Source organism: Glycine max, chromosome 10, assembly GCF_000004515.6.
Source record: "Glycine max cultivar Williams 82 chromosome 10, Glycine_max_v4.0, whole genome shotgun sequence".
NCBI classification, from domain to species: Eukaryota; Viridiplantae; Streptophyta; class Magnoliopsida; order Fabales; family Fabaceae; genus Glycine; species Glycine max.
The window spans coordinates 33,573,909-33,597,698 of NC_038246.2; the positions used below are offsets into that span (position 1 = coordinate 33,573,909).

Below are 23,790 nucleotides of genomic sequence, written 5' to 3' on the forward strand. Positions count from 1 at the left end.
CTTTATGTCTGCTCTCCTGTTCCACACCAAACACAAGAGAAAGGGAAAAAGGAAGGGGAAGGGCCAAAACAACTAAAGCCAAGATTTGCTACCAAAATCCAACCTTATAAAGTCCTATTGATCCATGATTATGCATATTATCTTTGAAATGACTTGCAAAGTCAATCTATGACATATTTGTGGTTTGGAATTAAGATGAAACACTTGCCTGTATGAGACTTTATACACCTCGAGCGGTTTTCCTCTATTAGGTTGGACCCAGTGTTTCTTCTAATGTTCTTTTAGAAATGAAATGCTAATGTCTTAAATCTCATTTTTGGTTATGAGAAATTATATCTGCATGCTTTCATTTCCCATTAGTCACTTTGTTTTTCTTCAAAAAAAATGTATGTTGTCGGTTTGGGAGTTTTGTTTCTTTGCTAATCGTGTTCACATTTTAGTGAAAGATTTCAAAGACCATCAGAGTCTTTTTGTCAAGACTATCAAAGTCTTCTTTACTTTTCAAAGACTATCAGAGTCTTTTGTCAAGACTATCAAAGTCTTCTTTATTTTTCGAGGACTATCAAAATCTTTTGTCGAGACTTCAACGTCTCCTTTACTTTTCAAAGACTATCAATGTCTTTTGTCGAGACTTCAATGTCTCCTTTACATTTTAAGACTTCAAGGTCTTTTGTTTGGTGTACCTGATACTTTATACATTTATTCTTTTGACAAGTTTCACTGCTTTGGTTTTCGCCAATTGCCGGTCGAATAGCAAGATCGCTAGGATGAAATTAGTGTCCTTATCTTTACTTACCTTTTCATCTTCAATAAAAGATAAGAAAAGAGGGGCAACTATCAGACCCTAATTTCGTCTCGGGACTATCATTCGCTAAAATTTTGATTCTCGCTAGTTGAATTGAGCTGTTCGACACCAGTTGTGACGCAAGACGAAAGATTATTCGATGTTTCAGTAAGGAATGCGGAAATACCCAAATGGGAGGGCAAAAGGGTCATTTTAGATCTTTTTCTGACCCCTGGCTCACCCAAGCTAGCCTCTGGCTCGCCTGGGCCCCCAAATAGCTTAGGGGTGGAGTAACCAGCTTGCTTGGGTGAGCAAGGTTACTTCAGGTTGAAGCAACAGCTTGCTTGGGTGAGCTGCAGATCAACCAAATCCCCTCATTTCCTATAAATAGGCATGAGGAGGGCTGAAGAAAGGGTTCAACTTTCAAACATTAAAAGGTTTCAAGTGAAATTTGAAGAGAAGAAGAAGAAAGAAGAGAAAAATGAGGCTGAGGCGCTATCGAATTGTGACCGTAATCGATTTCTACATCGTTCTTTGTTCGGTGTTCTTCATTCGTCATCCAGTTAGTATTTATTTTAAGGATTTGGATACAATCTATGCACCCTTAGGGTCCTCTTTGTCGCTTTGCACATTTTCATCTCATTCTTCTACCATCAGTAATCTCTTTTCTTCTTGTAAAGTGAATTTTGACCAATCATTTACATCACACAGTTGTCTTTTAATGAGATTGAAAGTAAGTAAGTGAAACCAAGATGAAATCAACATGTAATTGAGTATTTATTCAAAAAAGTCACTTGAACCATTCAAGGTCCAACACCTTAACGGTCTCTTTTATTTTTGTTGGTTAAGAATGAACCTTTCAAAAGTTTAAAATCAACTCAACACACAACTTTCTTGCTTTTAAAGAACTACGTAGGTCTGAATTTCTCATCGCACCCGAGGATACGTAGGAGCAAGGGCAACACCCTTGTCGACCCCCCAAAAAATAATAAACATAAAATGGGAAAATACATAATTTTGAAGTCATGTTTTGCACACTCGATTAAAGGCTGCCACTCCTTGTGACAGGTGCATGGGGTGCTAATACCTTCCACGTGTGTAAACAACTCCCGAACCCTTATTTTTAAAATCCGTAGACCTTTTTTGGTTGCCTTTTTGGTTTTTCTAAGATTTTCCTCGAATAAACATTGGTGGCGACTCCACGCGTTTTCTTCATGAGAAGACGCACGTTTTATCTCGCCTCGCCCTCCCGCTGAAGGGTCGGTTGCGACACACATACGTGTTTCTCTTAATCAGTGCATTGAAGGGATTCAACGATAGTCAAGGAAGTAAATCCAAGGTTGTTGCTAAATGGATTGTAGTTAAAGTAAGTCATTTAAATAATGTCTCATGTCTTAAAATTAAAGTTTATTACGCTTCAGTTAACTTTTACTGTCTAAATATCCTATTCAATTTACTGTGATAAGCAAAAAAGAAGCATTGAGTGTGGGTACTACGTGATGCATTGGATGCCAACAATAGTCCTAAGAGGTTTCAAGGATAACTGAGAAACAATAATTTTTTTCTTCAAAACTAATTCGATTTCTTATAATTTTTATGATTTAGACTTATTTATTAACTTATGTTTTATTATATTATGCAGTATTTTACTAATCAAAGACCATTGGAACTAGAGAGAATGAAGGCTATATGCATTCAGTGGGCAAGATATTATTAGAAAGTTAAAAATCAAACATGAGGAGTTTAAGTAATTTTAGAATTGTAGAGTAGTTATTATGTTAATTTAGATTAGGTTACGAATGATTTTATGTATTGACTTTCATTTTTCTTATAATTCATTGTAAATATTCAATTATATATTGTGGTCAAAATTTAAACTAGTTGATAAAAACTGTATGCTCTGGTTCTATTTTTCAATTTACTAGTTAATTGGGGTAGTTACAAAAACAAACAGGATATTTAAAACAATACAAAAAACAACATTGGTTTTTAATGAAAACAGATGTTGTTTTTGACTGACAACATTGGTTTTCATTAAAAACCGTTGTGAATTTTTACATACTTTATATTTTTTTTATGATACGACATCGATTATGTAAGAAACCAATTTTGTGTAATTTACTTAACATCGGTTTTGGAAAACCAATGTTAACGTTTGAACTTTAACGTTGGTAGTTTCAACACTACTGAGAAAAACACCTTCTACGTCTGTTCAAAACGCCCTTCTAGGTCAGTTGTCTTTGTAGAGCATGTCGTAGAATGTGAAGCATCTACGATGATGGTTTCGGCAACTGTCTTAGATTGTGCAAAATTCTAAAATGGTTTTCGCACTAAAATCGTCTTATAATGTATCCAATTTTAAGATGGTTTTGAAGCCAAAACCAAATTAGAATGTGGCACATTCTAAGATGGATATGTTATAAAAACCGTCTTAAAATGGGATATATTCTAAGATGGTTTCTATCACATAACCATCTTAGAATGTGTCACATTCTAAGTTTATTTTTATGACATAACCATCTTAGAATGTGTTGCATTCTAAGTCGGTTTTGGCTTCAAAACCGTCTTAAAATGGGTTACATTTTAAGACGGTTATGTCATAAAAACCATCTTAGAATGTAAACACATTCTAAGACAATTTTTACAAAATAAACGTCGTAGAATGATTTTTTGTTTTTACTTTTTTTCTTCTTTCATTGACACATAAATATTATATTACATCATTAAGAACAATTGAATCATGAAAATTGAAGTACAATATACACAAACTCTTATACAAATAATTTATGCATGAAATGTAACATGAAATCTCATAAATTAATTTACAAATAACCCAAAAAAATAAATTAATTGGAATACATAGTTTACAATTTTTAAGGGATAGACACCTTTGGCCTCTGAATGTAGATATAGAATTCGGGTCTTGGATCTTTACTATCTTTCTACAGAGATTGAATCCCGTGTTGTTCCTCACACCACTTCCATATAGGATAAACCTATGAAAATGATATAACAATAATTATAATGCCTCGTCAATAGAAAATCATATAAGCATATGATGTAATAGCCTAAATTGCATTCAGTAGATAATTAAGCACATCAATCCAAAAGAACAAACTGAAATATTTATTCCCTTGGAGAAAAAAATTTCTCCATTAAGAGAACATTCTATAGAGAAACATTGTATAAGAGATGATTATGATGAAAATTTAGAAGATGCTTAGCAAATTGGGAAACAAAAGGACCAATTTTGCATAGTATATATATTAATATTATTAACATTATGCTTGTGTCCATAGAATTGTTTCACGTACCTACAAGAGCATTGATGCCTCGGCACACAAGACCCCACCTCCAAATGTTGGAAAGATTGATGCATTAGATTTTGAGCCCAAAAATTTGTTTGGAGATGAGTCTATGGCTATAGTCAAATCTTCCACTCCATCAGTGACCAGCCATCATCAACATACCCATTCACAACATCATTAAAGCCCCTAAGGAATGCAATTTCAATAAAAACTAAATAATTACGACATAAGTGATAATGGACGACCTTGAATTTTAGCAAGAATAAGAATGATTAATGAACAAACTGCTACTTAATCACATCAACTTTAAAATGTGCCATGTCAATAACCTAAATGCACAATGCATTGGTTAGAACTACCAAGGACATTAAAGCTTGCCTTACCTGCAAAGTCTTTGGCTAAATGTTATTAAAACAACAGGCTGGCGTCCACCACCATACTCAATTTCTCCACTTGATTCTTGTGCTATTTGTCTTATATGTTGCAAGGCCTGCATAGTTAATTTCACAATTGTCACTCACTAAGTTTTGAAAAAGTTAAACATATCTAATTCATTTAACAAGCAACTAATTAATCTTACAACAATTGTCAACTTTTGAGTCAAGAATTCTGATGATTCATACAGAAGCCTGAGTACTTCAAGTACACTCTAGAGCTTCATTCAATAAGTCAAACAATTGAGGACTATAGGTTCTACAATATAAAATTCACAAAATGACTTGGATATATATTACACATCTAAATCAATATGCATTTAACAAGTACTAGTTATTTAGTTCTCTTCAATTTCATTGGGGATTTGATTCATGATACAAGATGTTATTTGTGAATATGTGGATTCATTCCATTCCTTATCAACTGAGTGGAATGTCCCAAGGTATAACACCAATAATCAAGTTACCTCTATATCTATAATTGTGGCATCATTTGCAATTATTGATTATTGATCCTACTGTGTCATATCTAAAGTGTCACCAATAGACAATCTAGCCACCAAAAATATGCATAAATATTGTTTAACATTCAAGTTTTACACAAAGACAATGAACTCCTAGTCAAAAATGTCAAGCCAAGACAGTCATAGAAAGATGAAAGATATTTTTGTGCTCAAAGGCACAAACTTCACAACATGCATAAGCAATTCTTCAATCCACGTAATCTGGTTAACAAATGGCACATAATTCAGAAGAAAAATTATTTTGTGATATCAAGGGATTTGGTTTGGCAATATGATATTAGAATAACACTAACTATTATGAAGAGTTTTGTTTTCTGCAGAAGCATATCATTTTATCAAATAGTACTCACCTTTACATTAAGCTCCTTTATAAGGTTGTGTGTTTCAAAGGCTTTACATAAACCAATTCCATACAGATCAAAAATATGAAAAAGACATCACAGACACACACACACAGATCAAAGCTTTTACCTCACTACATTGCAAGCACGAGAAAAAGGTTAAAAAAATAAATGTGAGACTAGACTAATTGCAAGTCCCTATGCAAGTAGTTTCTTAATAAGATTCCTAACTGGGCTAATTGCAAGTCAACAATTAAAGTGTCCTTACTGAATGAAATCATATCAGGTATTGGTTCCAGCCTCACCTTTAATATTTGGCATTGTGTCAATAGTATCCAAGATTATGAGACTATTTATTTCATATGCATATGCTTTGTCTTGTAAAATGACAATGAGTCTGCATTATAAAGAAATAGGGAGATTAGGGTAATCTTAGTGATCAAAGATTATGCTGATTAGTTCACGGGACTAAACTAAATTTTAGATTGAAAAAATTGTAAATAAGGAAATCAAAATGTATAGCAAACTTGCTAAATCCAAAATTGTTTATTTGCATGTATTCTACAAACCTAGTTGTGCGATATAAATAAGCAACATAATCTAATCATATGTGTCTGCTACACATTAAACACATACATGCCTCTACAAGCACAGACAAAACATGAATTTGGTAAACATTCATATTTGAGTTCCCTGAATGATCAGCAAAATTTGCACCAAAACAACCCATAGACAAGTCTCAAATTTTCTCCTTAGTCCTTCTACTTTATATGCTACAAACCATGGGAGAGGAAATGGAAAATTGATAGAAACAAATGAAAAGAAATAAACATATTTTTGGATGATAGAGAATAGGGGAGAGGTCTCTCCTCCACGGGTTTCCCCTTCGCAAAGGAAGTCCTTGTTCACATACAAACTATCTTCGTAGTCTGAATCTGACTTTCCCATGTGCAACCAATACATTCTAACTAACTAATGAACCAACAGTGTTACTAACTAATGGAGCAACAACCACCCTTATTGTTTGAACTAACTAACTAATGGACTAACAGTTGTTACTAGCTGACTAACATGCTAATAGTTGTCTCATTCTGTCCCAACAATATGGAATTTTGTAATGAAGAAGTTCCAAAACAAACAATAACCTCCCAAAGTAAGACCCAAAAATAAAATTGAGGAAAAAATAACCATTAGTCTGTATAATAATAACAACAGCGTACATAATTAAAAAAAAACCAACAAAAATAAGCATTTGGCAGTGCTACACTAATTAAATTCATGAATAATCAGTGTGTCAAGAAATCAACTTCAACCAAGCTTCATGTACGTTTGATGAGCAATTGAACCCCACCTCATATTCCAATATTAAAAATACAACATAGCTTAATGTTGTTTAACATTTTAATAAGAAAGCATTGGTAAACCAAAGCCGAGACTAAACTAAAAAGAAGAAAGGGAAAAGTGCAATAGTGAAGATGGAGGTTTGACCTTTGTCTATTCATGCAAACATCAAGTATGGAAGTTAAAAAATTCAATTCTCTAATAGCAGCTCCAGTGGTTGTATTGAATAAACAAAGACGGCAAGGGGACAAAGATGGCTGCATGTGCATAATGTATAAGTCAAAACAATACATAGCCCGAGCCCAAGCCCATGTACAATATAGTATAGTACTTGATCACCGGCTCTGATGATAGCAAGAAGACTGGAGCTAAACAACATCTCAGCAATAACAAAAGCTCTAACTGCTACATGAAGGAAAGGGGGGGATTAAGAAGAATAAAAAAGGGGGATTAATAAACGGAACTGAATTTTATCTTTTGATAACAAAGTCTTCCTGTATTGGTATCAAATATTCTAACACCATCTTTGGTGCCAACGACAAAGTAACTGCAATAATAATAAAAAAAAAATATCAAGTGAGTTTGAAGGAAAAATATTGAATTAGGATTCATAATTGAAAGAGAATTGACCTACCTATGGTCTTGGTTGAAAGAAGCGCAAAGTAAAGATGGCAAAGAAGAATGGTTGGCCATTGAATTTGACTAATAATTAATAATTGGGTTCCAACAAGTTTTGTTTCACTGCTGCTCATCGATTAGTTTCATCACCTTTCGAATTCTGAACTTGTAATTTATATAATCAAAGAAACATACACATTTCAAATTATATAATCAAAGAACTAAGTTTCATGGGTGTATTTCCATTAAGTAATACCTCTCCCAGAAAATCCATAACAAAATCATCTTCAACAAAGCATCCTTCCTTGTTGCAAACAACTACAAGCCCCTGAATCATCCATCCCAAACAGATAGTATCAAAAGCATGAAAAATAACCATTAAAAGATAGAAAACAATAAGAGAAGATGATACACTAGAAAACTATGGGAAGATAGTTTCATCTGGAATCGCAATGCTTTATCCAAAAGGAAAAAAAAACTTTGCAAAACTAGTATAAAAAAAGGTTAAAATGTGTTTTAGTTCCCTCATTTTCAAGTCAAAATTCTTTGATTTTATTAGTACCAAATGACACGTTGTGATCCATATACACAACATCACCTAGTAAAATAACTGTTTCAATTTCAAGTCACAATTGTTCGGTCTTCATATGAAACCATAATGGATTCAATGTCCAAGGAGCTGATATACAAATTTGAAAGACAAAACATACCTTGTTATTCATTGTCTCTGAAACTATAATAAAAAAGAATCCATGGGACAACTAGATGTTGTGAAAAATAAATACTGTTAGTCTTAACAATATTCATTCAATGTATCATCCTGGTCGACACTTCCTTGTTCCTGCGTTTGACCCTCCCATTGAAATCTAACATTCTGACACACCAACCATAATGCAAGAAAAAAATAGAATTCAATAGTTAATCATTTAAAAATAACATATAACAAGCTAAATTTTGACAAAAACTAATTTGACATACTTCTCCAACCTCATATTTGTCTTTTTCATTATCGTTGTCAACAGGACATGCAAAATTCTCAAGTTGACAATCAGCTGCAAAATGCAAAGTGTGCCACCACAAAAAACACTTATACTAAAGACTCAAGTACGCATTGCAAATTTAATGCATTGTGCAACAACTTTGGTGCAAACAAATAGTAATAAACAAAGACATATTACTGCTGAAATAAATGTCAACTATTTACCAAAGTTGTTTATAATTTTAGCAAAAAACCTTTTAATCAATGAAACAATTTAACCACTATATCATCTAATTCATGTGTCAAATCCCATGTCTTTAACAGTTAAAAAATATGCTGCCCATTTCTTGTGAAGTGTTGTGATGGCCTCGACGTCTAACGTTGTTCCATCAGAAAACCACTACAAAATTTTAAATGAGGACATTAGTAAGGACCACAAAAATTCATTTATAAATATTAACCAAAGTAAGAATTAAAAGTTAGTATAGTAAATATACCCTATTCCATTCATTCTTCAAACCACCACTAACTATTTACCACATCCAACGCATCACATAATATCCACACTCATAGCCTCTAGTTTGAACATGACTCCAAATACAATATGAAATATATTTACCATTCCAACCATACAAAGTTACAAATGTGAGTAATTCAAAACACCTATTCATTAAATAATGACTAACCTTTGCTTCAATCCACTAAGGTACAGGTTGATCAGACATACCTTCCAAAGTAGTGGTTATTGTCTTCATTGCACTGGTTACAAAAATAACATAAACATATATAACATCAAAGTCCTTTTTGCATATTGTACAATTTTTATAATACTAAATTAACTATAAATTAAATAATTACCTGTTAACTACAGCTTTGATGCCAATATCAGGCTTCTTATGCAAAGAACAAAATCAAACAACAATATTGTCTCGTGGACACAGAACAACAAGTTGTGAATGTGCCCTAAAGTCAAAAATTATAATTAGGTACCTATAATGCTAATATTTTTAAAATGTACTACATAAATTTAGCTTACTGATTCAAGTAAGCTCCAAAGTACACTTGTCATTGTGATTCCTTCTTGACCCATGCTTCAATGTAATGTTGAATTTCTTCACATCTACGATCTATCCTTTGCATTGTGTATGGATTGAGGCTCAAGGAAACCATACACTGAACTATGACCTAAGCTTGTACTCTTGTCATCCATAAACCTAATTGAAATATATTTTACATGACTATTGTTAACCTACACTTGTCGTAATGGATATTAATTATCAATTAATAAAAAAAAAGACCTTGTAATTATGGTACAAAATTATCCATAGTTGTAGTATAGATATGTTTAAACATTTGTAACCTGATATAATTTCTGTTACATCTACATGTGTGATGAAAAGGGATACGTGTACATTAGGAATCCCAAATTTTGGCCCATCCCATGGCAACTCAACTGGTTTCTGGTAAACATCAAACAAACTCTTAATTAATTCTCTCAATGGTTTCTCTATTTCAATTGTATTGCACCTTTGAACAACTCCAACTGGTTTAGGCAGATGATTGTGTGACTCCTATATGATTAAGGAAAATAACAATTACACTAATTTTATGAAACAAGTTTTAACAATATGACAATGACTGGAAACATGCAGAGGGAAAATAAATACTTCATCAGATATAGGTTTTACAAAATGTGTCGGCCAACCAACGAATGTGTTAATGGCCTCCCTCACATACTGAATTTTTGAAGTTGGAAAAGGGACCGGGGCATAAGTGTCATAAACTATTATAACACTCACCCTAACCACATCATCTACGTAAGGGACATTGCGTATGGTGTTGTGACTATCATACATTATTCCCAAAGCAACTAGTCATGTACATTGGTCACCAACTATGTACAAGCCCATAGTGGCCACATCCACAACAGAAGGCTCTTCAATAGAAGCTTTTGCAGCAACTTCAGCACAGCTCCCCATCGTGCTGACACATGCAACTAATATGTGTGTATCGGGCGTCTCTATTGTGGGTGAGTCTTGCGAGGCCATTTGTGATAACTCAAGTTTTATTGCCTGCTTCAACTATTTGTTCATTATCTCCAAATTGCGTTTGTTTTCCTCTTCCACTTCTCTCCTCCACCATTCCTTTAGGTTTTCATTGATTTCTACCAATTGTTGTGGGGTGATTGATGCTGATGAAGTGTTAGAGCCACACAATGCCTGCCCAAAATTGATTGTCACACTAGTCCTAGCTACACGAATACGACCAGGATGCTCCGGTCGGCCAATCGCAGTATTCAATATGTCATCACGACCATCGGGAATAAAGTTGCCTTGTGTTATTTGCTCTTGTAAAGAATCCTGTAAGAGCCACAAAAAGGATTTGCATTTCAACTTAGATCATGTTTTCATAGCAAAAATTTGAATTGAAATTAAGGCATAACATAAACTCACAATTTTGTCAGAGATTTGTGGTGTCGCTGTAGACGCCATCTGCCCATATTGCTTTGTGTGGGCCATCTTCCACTTCATATGTCTTACAATCAGGGATGGAGGGTCAACAATCATTGTTGAATCTTCAGTAAACTCAGCTTGCTAGAGGTGTGTCTTCCTTTTCTCGTCCATGAGTTTTTTCTCTAGAATCTCGTAACCCCCAAGAGATAGTAATCATTGAATTTTTGAATTTCCTGAAATTTTTTTTGTATTCCCTATCATGCAGTATGAAGAATTCCCACAAGTCATTGAATTTAAAAACTCATCATAAATAAAAATTTTGCAAATTGTTCTTAAGTTTCTGGATCCACACCATACTTAGCAAAATGATCTTGTTTATCATGACCCTCATTGTCAGCATATACATATTTAGTGGTGAAGGAAGACTTAAATTGACGCCATCTAGTTGCCACCATTGACATGACCTTCTTCCTTGCATTTGAACCTTCAGGGATGTCAAATTTTTCCTACAATCCAAAATTGTTATTTTACACTTATGCAATGACGACATTTTCAACTTAATTAAGCAAAATGAAACCCATATGGGTAGTTAACCACACTAACCAAAATGTTATCCCATATTAGGTTCTTTAGGGAATCTGGGGTAACTTTCCAACTAGAATGTACAATTAGAATTTTTCTCGCGCCACTGCCCCTAGGTAACTATGGAACTTTTGTTTATGGGGGCTTGATCCTCTGCCAATTGCAGGATTCATGTTAACAATAGGTTGTGGCTAATCCAAGCTTCTGGTAGTTAACCTTCTCAGTCAGATAGTTTGTCTAGTCTTCCTTGACATAGTTGCCGAAGGAGCATCTGAAGGTGGAGGGGACCTTGGAGGTGTTGACATGGGTTCTGAAAAAAATATAAAAAAAAAAAGTAAACACAAACTACTCAGAACAACATATAAGCATGAGTAACTATCCACAAATGTAAAATGTAATATACTTGATTTCATATATTAAACATTACTTGGGTACACCTCAGTTACGTAGGCATATTCTCTCATAAACCTTCATCATGATCATTACGAGTTGCACGTATATCCTCCTCCTCATTTTCAGCATTTATGGAAGGCATTTGTGGGGAGAAGGTGGGCATCTTGTTAACATTAAGTGTTGAAGCATCAATATCATAAGTGATACCACTTGTTTTTCCCTGTAGAATAACTGACCATCTGGAGTCACTCGGATCTTCGACATAAAACACTTGTTTGGCTTGTGCTGCCATGATGAAAGGCTTGTCCTTCTAACCAACCTTTTGAAGGTCAACCAAAGTAAACCCCATCTTGTCTTGACGCACACCCACATTTCCATTAACCTAGTTAAACTTGAAGACAGACACTCTAAATTCACCATAATCAAGCTCCCAGATTTCTTGAATCACTGCAAAATAAGGCATGGATGCTCAAATCGAGTTGTTATATGATGCACTGCTAAAGTCATCCGAATGAGCATCAACGCTAACCCTACTATTTTGCATGATACTTTTATCATCCTGTGACTTTGTGTAGAAGGAATAGTTAGTGATATCATATCCCTTCCAAGTGGGGACATTGAGATTTGGCCCAACAACTAACAATCTTAATGTTTTGGAAGCACTGTCATCAGCGAAGATAGTTTTTCTAAACCAATTAATGAAAGTTCTATTGTGTTTTTCTAGCACCCTCATCATGTTCATCTTTGGGTGAGTAGCTATGACATTTTGTTTGTGAGCATCTATGTACGGGATAACCTTTGTTGTGTTGTTTCATACATATAGATGTGCTTGTGAGAGCTCCTAGCGATCCATGGTTACAACATTGAATCCTCGTGTTCCTTTACCTTCCCGTGTGCAGTCATGACGACTTTGAGGAATCCCAACAGGTGTACCAGTTTCTATATACTTAGAACAAAACTTAATAGCTTATTCAGCGACGCACCTTTCAATAAGGCTTGCTTCGTGTAACCTTTCAGAACCTTCATGTAGCGCTCTACCGGATACATCCACCATAAAAAGATGGGCCCATACAACTGTATCTCCCATACAAGATGTACAAGTAAGTGAATCATAATGTCAAAAAATGATGGCGAAAAATACATCTCCAATTGACAAATGATAATGGAAGCCTGATTTTCCAACTCATCCAACTGTTGAGGGTCAATGACTTTGCTAGAGATTGCATTGAAGAAAAAACACAACCGAGTTATGGCAACCCTAACTTTGTCAGGCAATATACCACGAACGGCTATAGGCAAGAGTTGTTGCACTAACACGTGATAATCATGAGACTTCAACCCAACCAATTTCAAATTGTTGACAGATATATGGCTCTTGATATTTGAAGAGTATCCTTGTGGGACTTTAACATTTTTTGAACAATGACAAAAACTTTTTTTCTCTGTCGTTGACATTGTGTGACATGTTGGGGGCAAATACGTTCAATGACCTTGTGATACTGGATGCAACTGCTATCGTATACCCATGTATACCAAATCTTGACAACATTTCAAACCATCTTTTGTTTTGCATTTAATGTTAAGAAGGGTGCCAATTAAACTATTAAGGGTGACAATTAAGCTATCACACACATTTTTCTCGACATGTATTACATCTAGACAATGTCGTATATGTAGATCACACTCGTAAGGAAGATCAAAGAATATAGACCTTTTCTTCCAAATGTTTTTGTCGGACATGTCCTTTTTTGTGTCTTCCCAAAGATAGTTATGATGTCCTTCACCCTATCAAAAACAACACGTCTAGCTAACGGTATCAGTGCACTTTCAATCTCTAATGTTTTATTAAATGCTTCCTTCAGTCGCCGATATGGGTGATAAGGCTTCAGAAATCTTCGATGCCTTGTATATACTGTCTTCTTTCTATGCTTTAGTTGGATGTAACTTGTATCTTTCTCACATATAGGAGATGCGTGGTGTCCTTTCACACTATATCCACTCAAATTTCCATAAGCTGGAAAATCGTTAATTGTGTAAAATATCATTGCACGCAACCTGAAGGTCTGCTGAAGATTCCCATCATTCACATCAATCTCGTGTACCCATAATTTTTCAAGTCTTCAATCAAGGGAGCAAGATAGACATCAATATCATTTCCTGTTTTTCTTGGACCAGCTATCATCATACACAATATAATGTATTTTCGCTTGATGCACAACCAAGGAGGAAGGTTGTAAATCATCAGCCAAACATGGCATGAACTATGATTAGTGCTCAAGTTAGCTAAAGGATTGATTCCGTCAGAAGCAAGACCAACCCTTAGGTTTCTTGGATCTTGTCCAAAATCTGGATACAACTAATCAATTGTCTTCCATTAGGGAGAATCAGCGAGATGACAGAGCAATCCATCATTTTTTTTCTGCCATATGTATGCCATGTAAGGTTATTTGCATCATTTGCTTTAGCAAACAATTGCTTAAACCTTGGTATTATTGGAAGATACCAGTACACCTTTGCTGGACAATCATTATTTATGGCTGGATCATCACTGCATTCGACATACTTCACTTTGTAGCGTAATACCCCACATATAGGGCAATTGCGCATTTTGGCAAACTGGTTTTCGTACAAAATACAATCATTAGGGCATGTATGTATTTTTTGGTATTCCATACCCACAAGACAAAATCTTCTTCGCATCGTAATGATTATTGGGTAACGTGTTGTCTTTAGGAAGCATATTATTCAATAACACAAGGAATTCAATGATGCTTTTGTCACTCCACCCAAATCTTGCCTTCAAGTTCACCAAAGCTAACACCCCTAATAAACTATGTGAAGGTTGTGCATCCTAAAGGCTTCTTAGAATCAATTTCTAATTTTTCATACAAGGGTACATAAGCTTGCCTAAAACCTTCTTGGCCAAGATATCATATCATGTCTTCTATACGATCTTCGATTTGTACGTTAACTACCTCAGTTGGAGGGACTGTTGACATATGTGGTAATTCACCATGCCATATCCATTTTGTATATGTAGGACTGATGCCATCACATATAAGATGTGATCTAATGTCATGCAATGACTATTGTCTCCCATTCACACATTCGACACATGGACAAAAATATTTTCCACCCATTGCCTTCGCATGTTGTTGCACAAATTGCAAAAAATCATCGACCCCCTTCTCATAGTCGTCAGTTATGTGTGGTGCTTTCATCCAACTTCAATCCATGTTTGGTGTACTGTGATACCAGGCACATTATCCCATATGCATGAAAATCTCACTTTTTCATAAAAAGGTGTGGCCCTATCCCATTCGAAAAGATATTTTTTTTACTTTATTCATACGTACAAGTTAAGTAGGTTAAGTTAAATTTGATGAAATTTCGGCAGCATTTCACATTAGTCTCCAAGTACACGACATGAAAGCAGTGACATGAATTCACCACGATCAAGTATGCACCCGAAGAACAAAGCTTCATGCACTAAACCAAAATTTAATCAAATTTAACACAACATACTTAACCTATAAGCAAGAATTAAGAAAAAAAACTGAGTCTTCCCAAACTGTCCAAATGGACAATTCGAGATTCAATACAACGATTAATCCAAATTGTCCATATTAATCGTTGTATTCAATCTCAAACGGGGAACTATGGTTCACTCACAATGAGGATAATTTTAATATTACACAACACAGAAATATGAACAACAAATGTAATAATGACATAAGTTTCAGAATCATATACATACCTCGAAAGATGCTAGTAATTGTCACACCATTTACCCTACACATATATGTACTAATAATAAAAGGAATAAGAATGAGGAATTAATTAAAAAAAATTAAAACACATTTAAATAAAGCATTTTAGAAGGATAAAAGGCTCACATTCACTTTTCTAACATCATAATAGAATGTGTCCAAATAAATAACAAAATCATTTCGGCTTAAAAGAAGGTCGTCCAAGACTTCATGCAATTAATATAGAAACCTATGCTACAATGTCACATCTTATCAGAGCATTGTGTTCCAACACCCTCTAGCATGAGGTTCTTTAAAATCATCCACCTTGTCATTTGCTTCCACGAACATAAGGTTCGAGATAATCACAGGATCCAAACACAAATAGCACACAGGGAGTGAGTTATCACATTTCTAAAAAGAATACAAATAAATAAAGACGTAATCAAAATAAATTAGGGAAGTATTTATAGCATAGTTTAAATTAATACAATCCACGTCACTTCACCACTTTATCATTTAAAATTCATTTTTCAATCACCAATCACATTACACATGATTCACACACTCAAGTCAAGGCGTAATAACACTCATCAATTTCATAATAAACAATTAGCAAGCGTTATGCAACAATTATACTAAGACTCAAGGCTATATGCAATGTGGTACCATGTCAGTGAAAAACCACTCTGGGCACTTAGGAATACATAACAAGACATACCAAAATGGGTATGTCAGGTCACTCTCACTAAGTAAAATCATAAGGTGACCAGTCAGAGTCACTCTGTTTTGCGAGAATGCTCCAACCATATGAGATCAACATAGGCATAAAGAAGCACTCAAACCGAGTGTCTTTACCCCCAAGGCCTAGACTCTAAAGAATCCGTTAGGGCCTCACCTTCCTGATTCAGGTCCAACCCTAAAATAATATTTGCGTGCAAACACTGCTCATGAATTATACAATACCCACGACCTCACACTCGTGTTTCAAACACGTTTAACACATTGCACTGTAATTTAACACTGTAGGTTCCTCACTAGGAATCCTACACTTTCCTTTTAACACTGCGCATAAACATTTTTCTCAAGGTAAACACCAGTTAGGGTATTGTATAATTCATAGCTCACAACACATGTATTGTCACATCAAATGTTAACCACACACTTATTCACAACCAAATTCCATGTACACAATTTGACATCTCATAATGTCACAATCCACCATCACATGTTTACATGTATCTCAAAATTTAAGACATGTTCAACTTTGCACTTGTGCTCAATCTCAACAATAATATTATATTCTCATTATAACAATTTATCACACCTCATAACTCATATGCACATCACACAGTAATAATATTTACTTGACATAAAACATATATATATATATATATATATATATATATATATATATATATATATATACACACACACACATACTAAATCAAGCTACATTATTTTCAATCAAAAAGATTTTCTACAATAATTAAATTAAAATTACATCAAAAGAAATACTACTAGGCATTAACTTTACAACTTTCTTTAGTTTATTCTTTTATTATTACAATACACACACACATAGATATATATATATATATATATATATATATATATATATATATATATATAACATGTTGATCATCATCGAGGAAAATACAGAACAAAGACAATAATTTGTATAATAAATAATTAAAGAGAATATTATTTAGAGTACAATTCATGTTAATTAACAAAAAACTCAATTTTAAGGGTTTATACTCAACACAAAAACACATCAATTTCACGGTAATTTCTCATTTGGGCATCAATTGATCTGTGAAACATATATAATTCACAGTTATAATTCTAAAGATAGAATCAAAATTTGCAGAAACTCATTCCAATCGATACTCTAAGGATCCCTACACATGTTCTCACTACTCCCCAATTGTGAATAACCCATCCCTTACCTCTAGGTGGGTTCACATGTGTAGTCCGAAAGTCTTAGCAGCATCTCTAGCAGTTCCCTAAGATTCCTCAACATTTTCCTCTGTTTGCTCTATTAGAGTTACCAAGCACCAAAGAGAATGCGAAGAGATTGTAGCCTCCATTTTACTGTCAAGGTGTCAGACTAATTTCTCTCTATTGAAACATTATTTTCCAAATCCCAACAGTGAGAATATGCAAAACTTGGTTCCGATGGTAGTGTCCAAATTTCACGACAATCCAATGATTGACAAGTCTGAGATCATAGTTTTACTGGGATAGGTTTTGAGTCTCTACGAGAAAAGGAAAAGCTCAGTGATAGTGACATTTCTTCCACCAAAAACATTATCTTAAAAATCCCAATGGTGGGTCTATGCGGAAATAAGTTCTAAACCACATGTTAAAATTTCAAGACGAACCAACGGTTAATAAGTCCGAGATCATTGTTTTATTAAGACAGATTTAAGTGTATGCGGAAAAAAAGAGGGTTTTGAGAAGGGGAGAAGGGAAAACGAAATTGAGAGGAATAGAAAGCGTAGAGACTATCATCAAACTGACCTAACATGTCTCTATTTATAGCTAGGGTACTCTCATCCTATTATTTACTCTATGTTTTTATTATTTTTATTATTTTATAAACAAAACTTTATTTTATTTCCTATCAAATGAATAAATAAAATATTCTTTTTATTTTCCTTGAAATCGTTATTTTAATTAATAAATTTATTTCTCCTTATTTATTTAATTACAAAAATATCATCATTTTTCTAAAACTATTTATTTTTAAATAAAAAACTTTTTTAATTTATTTACGAAAAATTGGGTGTTACAGTTATAAAAACTATGAGTGCGGTGACGACAGTGACAATTAGACATCTTTATCTTTAGTCATGCAACGACAAGTTTTTCGGTATCCTTAAATTCCTAAGTGAGTCAAATAGTAGTACCTCCAAGCAATACAAATTGCTTGACATTAAAGTAGGAATACAATTGTCATAAGAAGATTAATTGAAACACACATAGCATATCTATATATTTAAATGAGGAAAAATAGTACATATCGCTTTTCAATGGAAAATATTTCTATAATTGCTCATTAAAGTACAACATATTCTCTAACTAAGCAATACATATGATATGGCCATTAGTTGGCTGGTTTTTTATGTACAGTAGCATGTTAGTCAACAGGTATCAAAGTTCAACTCTAATTCTTTCATGCTTCAAATTTGAAATGTTTGATGCACAAAGTATTGCTTTGATAAGGTTTTATTAGAAAAAGTTATTAGCAGTCCTAATTGGGATAAGGAAAATAGATAATGTTCTAAAAAAAACAAGTACTCCTCCTCAAACAGGTCTGTTGTAGGCCTTTTTTGGGCATATATCTGCCATTCACATACACTAGCTAAGTTGGAAGACTCATGTTTTTCACCGAGTCTATGTGATTTTCCCCAAGTCTAGTAGAGTTTCGAAGCAGAGAAGCTTTATGGCGCTACTGTATCTTCTCTTAATGATGTCCTAACCAAACTTGGTTAATGTCAACTATAAAGTAGAGATATTGTAAGTTGTAACTTTCTCCTTGATTTGAAACAAGAAATTTCACTCATACAGAGAGAGAATGGCTATAACATGGCAAATTATTCCAAGATAAAAAGGAAAGAGAACTTCCATGAAATTGGGGAAGAAATAATCTTTTAAATAAAATCAAAGTGAACAAACAAAAACTTAGCAAATACAGGAACACCAATATGAATCCAAGAGGATGTCGCATTCTCAATTAACTAAAAAATGAAGGCTATCTTTAAATTTTGAAGCACTGTATTCCAACCAATGTAACATTACTTCTAAGATTGCAATCCAAAGAGAACCATTTTAACTTGGTTACTTGGAGAACTCCTTAAACAATCAACATCATCTCTAATTTGTGCACAAAAATCAACATTTAATGGATCAAAGTTAAATCTAGAAGAATCTTAGCCGAACAAATATGATTGGTAAGAAGTTAACTAGACCACTAGATCCAGTACTTTATATGCAATAAGCTTCATATCCGCTGTCTAAATTCAGTTCACAATTTTGTAAGTCTCTGTATAGCTAAGCTATAAATAATTTAAATTTTCAAAAATAGTTGTTAATAGAAGCATAGTAAAAAGTTGGCAGACAATAAAGATACTGTGCAGTGTAGGGCTCTGAGGTATCTATTGTTGTCTTTTGTCATGACCTTGTAGCAAGGAAAAATGAAAGAAACTTTGCAGGTTCTCGAAAATGAATTTTCAAGGAGGAGAAATATTTAAAGGATTTTCAATTGACAGATTAAGTCAAATGACTCTTGCCCTTGACAACTCACTTTTCTCGCAAAAAGACAACTTTTAAGAATGATAAAATGAGGTCACATGAAGTCTGTACTTTTTATTTTTGATTTGAAACACAATCAATCAAATATTTTTTTCCTTACTCTTCATTTACGACACCCTCTCACCAAACATGGAGAACGAGCAATTTCTAATTGAATAGACTTGGAGATCGACTCAAGAGCGCATATCACTTAAGCAAACAAACCAACAGCTTACATTCACATTCCAGTGAAAGTTAAATAAGCATAGATGTAATTGTGAGAGAATGAGAGACAAGGACATCAAATTTATCCATATTATTAGCATTGTGACTGTTGTTTACAGTAATGGCATAAACCTAAAAATCCTAATGAGTCATTGGAGGCATCTAACAACAACCTTTAAATTGCTCCAAGCATTACACATAGTATTGTTTGACGACATTAGAACTCATGAGCGATTTTCCTCCTCGAATCTCAACCAACCTGCATCAATCAGACTTTGCACCTTATGTTTCAGGGTCATACAATGCTTAATGGAATGCCCTGAAAATCCCTCATGATAAGTGCATGTCACGTTGGGGTTGTATCCTCTGGGAAACAGAGGTTGAGAGATCTTTGTTGGGCTTATAACCGCCATTGCATTATCAAGCAGATAGGGGAGTAAGTCAGCACATGGCATTGGAATTGGGGTGAATACTACAAGCTTTTTTTTCTGGAAAATTCCATCCCTGGTTGGTGTCTTGATTGGTATTAGGGGTGGTGTTTGGTCTTGGACATGCATCGGGTGGATTTTGTGGCCGATTTGGGGGTGGCCTTTGTGGGTGATTGGGCGTTCTTGGCTGGTAGGGTGGTGGGTAATGAGAAGGACTGATATTGGCCGAGTATTGATATTGTTGGGCTAATGGGAAATTTGGCCATGTAGGAACGAAAACCACAACATGGGTTTCTCCCTCCTTCTTATTCTCTCCATTTGCCTCAAGCTTCCCATTCATCAAAGCAGGATAATCAAATTTCCCTCTTCTCAGACCCACTTCAATCCTTTTACCAGCGAACACTAAATCGACAAAGCTTGAAGGCATGTAACCCGCCATCTTCTTGTAGTAGAACACCGGCAACGTGTCTACTATCATTGTTATCATCTTCCTCTCCATCATTGGGGGCACTACTTGAGCTGCCAGATCCCTCCACCTTTGGGCATATTCTTTGAAAGATTCATGCTCCCTCTTACACTTGTTCTATAGCTGCATTCTATTTGGAGCCATATCAGAATTGTACTGATACTGCCTAATGAAGGCAACCATTAGGTCTTTCCAAGAATGGACTCGGGAAGACTCCAGATTGGTGTACCAAGTGACGACTGCCTTAGTAAGACTTTCCTGGAACAAATGCATCAATAATTTTTCATCTTTTGTGTATTCCCCCATTTTCCTACAGTACATCTTCAAGTGATTCTTGGGGCAAGTAGTCCCCTTGTACTTATCAAAGTCCGAAACCTTCAACTTCGAAGGAATGACCACGTCGGACACTAGGCACAACTCTGCCATGTCAACAAAGGCATAATCTCTGCCTCCTTCAATAGCCATCAACCTTTCCTTTATATGATCAAATTTCTCCCTTTCCATAATGGCATGAGGCAATCTTTCCAATGCAAAATGCAAAGGTTGTGATTATGGGTGATATTGAGGTCCCCCCAAAGTGTTTGGCAGGGGTATGCCACCAAATGCTTGCTCCTCAATGGCATATCCAAGGTGAGGCTCGAAGTCAGCTAGAGTGTGGTCTCGGGGTACTTCATGTGCCTCCCCCATGGGTTGAGGGACCTATGCATGACCAGATTGGGGTTGTTGGCTCTCAATGGGTATGAGAGTAGATTTATTGATGTTCTCATCGGGAGCATGTACAACTTTGAGTGGTGTGTAGTTGGGAGGTAAGTCATATGGTGGGAAGGAATGCTTGTTCTGGACCTGCACAAAATGGGGGCCGCCCATACTTCCCAATGTTTCGCCTCCCTGACCTACCATAACTGAGACTGGACGATTTACTTGATTGAGGCCAGATGGGTGAGTCGGGTCCATCTTAGTGGCGATACCTGTGGTAACGACTGTAGCCATGTTAACCTCCATCATTTTCCTCATACTCATCATGGCTTCCATCATTGTGGTCATTTTCTCTTTCATGGCCTCTATGTCAGCCTTCATCTGCTCTTGCACCTCCTCTATTTCACTGATTACTCTAGCTCTGGCACGCGTTTAGTAAGGGTGCCGTAAAGCGCACTCTTTCCTTTTGATTACAATGATTATCGTTCTGATTTCAAGGAAAGAATGCAATGAGCAATGCATCCAAATGTGAAAAGAAAAATAAGCATGGATGTATGTGAATGATATATTGTTGAACTATTGCAAGTTTTACACAGGACATTCAGTAGAACATAGGGTCAAATCAATTCAGATTTTCATTAAAGCAACATGGTTCATCACATCTTGTCAGAGTCAAAGTGAAACTAGAAATAAAACATGGACATCAATAGTCCTCAATTTGTAAATTATTTAGCTCAATCATGTGTTGGCAGTAGCCAAAGAAGCTATGTAAACTCGATCCATCTTCTGCACCAACTTTTGCAAGCTGGTTACTTCCATACTTGACCTTGACTTGAAGAAACCCTTTTCTTAAAAGCATGTACTTGGTTCGACCCCATAATCCAAGGAATAGAAAGTTTGATTGTCAATATTTCGACAACATATCATAGAGATGAATGACTAGGGCATACTTATGCTATGCATGAAAAATGTAATTATGAGATCGACATGAGACGCCCGAAGAACCATCATTTCCTGGTTAACAATGCATTAGGTACCATGTTCACATAATTAAAGTGCACAGCGGAAATTAAAGAGTGTAGGGAAGAAGAAGACAAACACAAGAGTTTTATACTGGTTCGGCAACAACCCGTGCCTACATCCAGTCCCCTAGTGACCTACGGTCCTTGAGATTTCTTTTCAACCTTGTAAAATCCTTTACAAGCAAAGATCCACAAGGGATGTACCCTCCCTTGTTCTCTTTGAACAACCAAGTGGATGTACCCTCCACTTGAACTGATCCACAAGAGATATACCCTCTCTTGTTCTCAGTTACAACAACCCAAGTAGATGTACCCTCTACTTGTACCACAAAGGATGTACCTCCAATGTGCTAAGACAAAGTTCTCAGGCGGTTAGTCCTTCGAAACTTTGTGAAGGGGATACAAAAGATATCTCAGGCGGTTAGTCCTTTGAAATCTTTTGTATAAGGGAAAGGGAAGAATCAAAAGAATTCTCAAACTGTGTCGTTTTGAATTCTTTGACAAGGGAGAAGGGAGACACAAAAGAATTCAGGCGGTTAGTCCTTCGTTCTTTTGGAAAAGGGAGAAGAGAGACACAAAAAGAATTCAGGTGGTTAGTCCTTGGCGAATTCTTTTTGGCAAAGGGAGAAAAGAATAAAAGATATAGCACACTTCTGTTTTCAAGGTTTAGAAAACCAGAAAACTTTAGAAAGCTTTTGCAAAGGAAGAAGAAGAAGAAGAAGTTCAAGAAAATGTTCAAAGAGATTCAAAGGTTGTAAAAGAATATGTGGAAAAGTTGTTTGTAAAGGATGCAAGTGTGTAAGTCTTATTAAAATGCAAATCAAGGTCTTGCTTTTATAGACTCTTCAAGTCTGGTCAAGAAAACCATTGGAAGAGTTATAACCTTTAGAAAAGTCTGAAAACCATTGGAAGAGTTACATCTTTTTATTTTTGTTCAAAACTTGTCACTGGTAATCAATTACCAAATCCTTGTAATCGATTACACAAAGCATTTTATGAAAGGATGTGACTCTTCACAATTGAATTTGAATTCCAACGTTCAGATGCTCTGGTAATCGATTACCAATATCTTGTAATCGATTACACCATTTTGAAATCAATTGGAACGGTGCAAATTCAGTTGAAAACTTTTGAAATCAAACTTTGCC

The 23,790-nt window shown here is 35.0% G+C and overlaps 1 protein-coding gene across 1 annotated transcript; it reads right to left on the reverse strand.

Annotated features, from left to right (window-relative positions):
• Positions 1-4,211: 4,211 nt before the first annotated feature.
• Positions 4,212-7,425, reverse strand: LOC100803048 (autophagy-related protein 18b). Its single transcript, XM_003535184.1, has 8 exons — positions 7,367-7,425; positions 7,197-7,279; positions 7,064-7,128; positions 6,880-6,989; positions 5,697-5,788; positions 5,401-5,441; positions 4,476-4,582; positions 4,212-4,278 (listed from the first exon to the last, which is right to left on the reverse strand). Exons 1-8 carry the CDS (start codon positions 7,423-7,425, stop codon positions 4,212-4,214), a joined length of 624 nt encoding a protein of 207 aa, XP_003535232.1.
• Between the last annotated feature and the right edge of the window lie 16,365 nt (positions 7,426-23,790).

Bases quoted from the DNA above. Each gene is read 5' to 3' on its own strand.
- LOC100803048 (XM_003535184.1), bottom strand. From the start codon at position 7,425: ATGGCCAACCATTCTTCTTTGCCATCTTTACTTTGCGCTTCTTTCAAC. The intron at 5,789-6,879 runs GTCAAACCTCCA...TTTATAATGCAG, and splicing joins GTTTGCATGAATAGACAAAG to ACTCATTGTCATTTTACAAG. The intron at 4,279-4,475 runs GTAAGGCAAGCT...TGCATTCCTTAG, and splicing joins TTTAGCCAAAGACTTTGCAG to GGGCTTTAATGATGTTGTGA.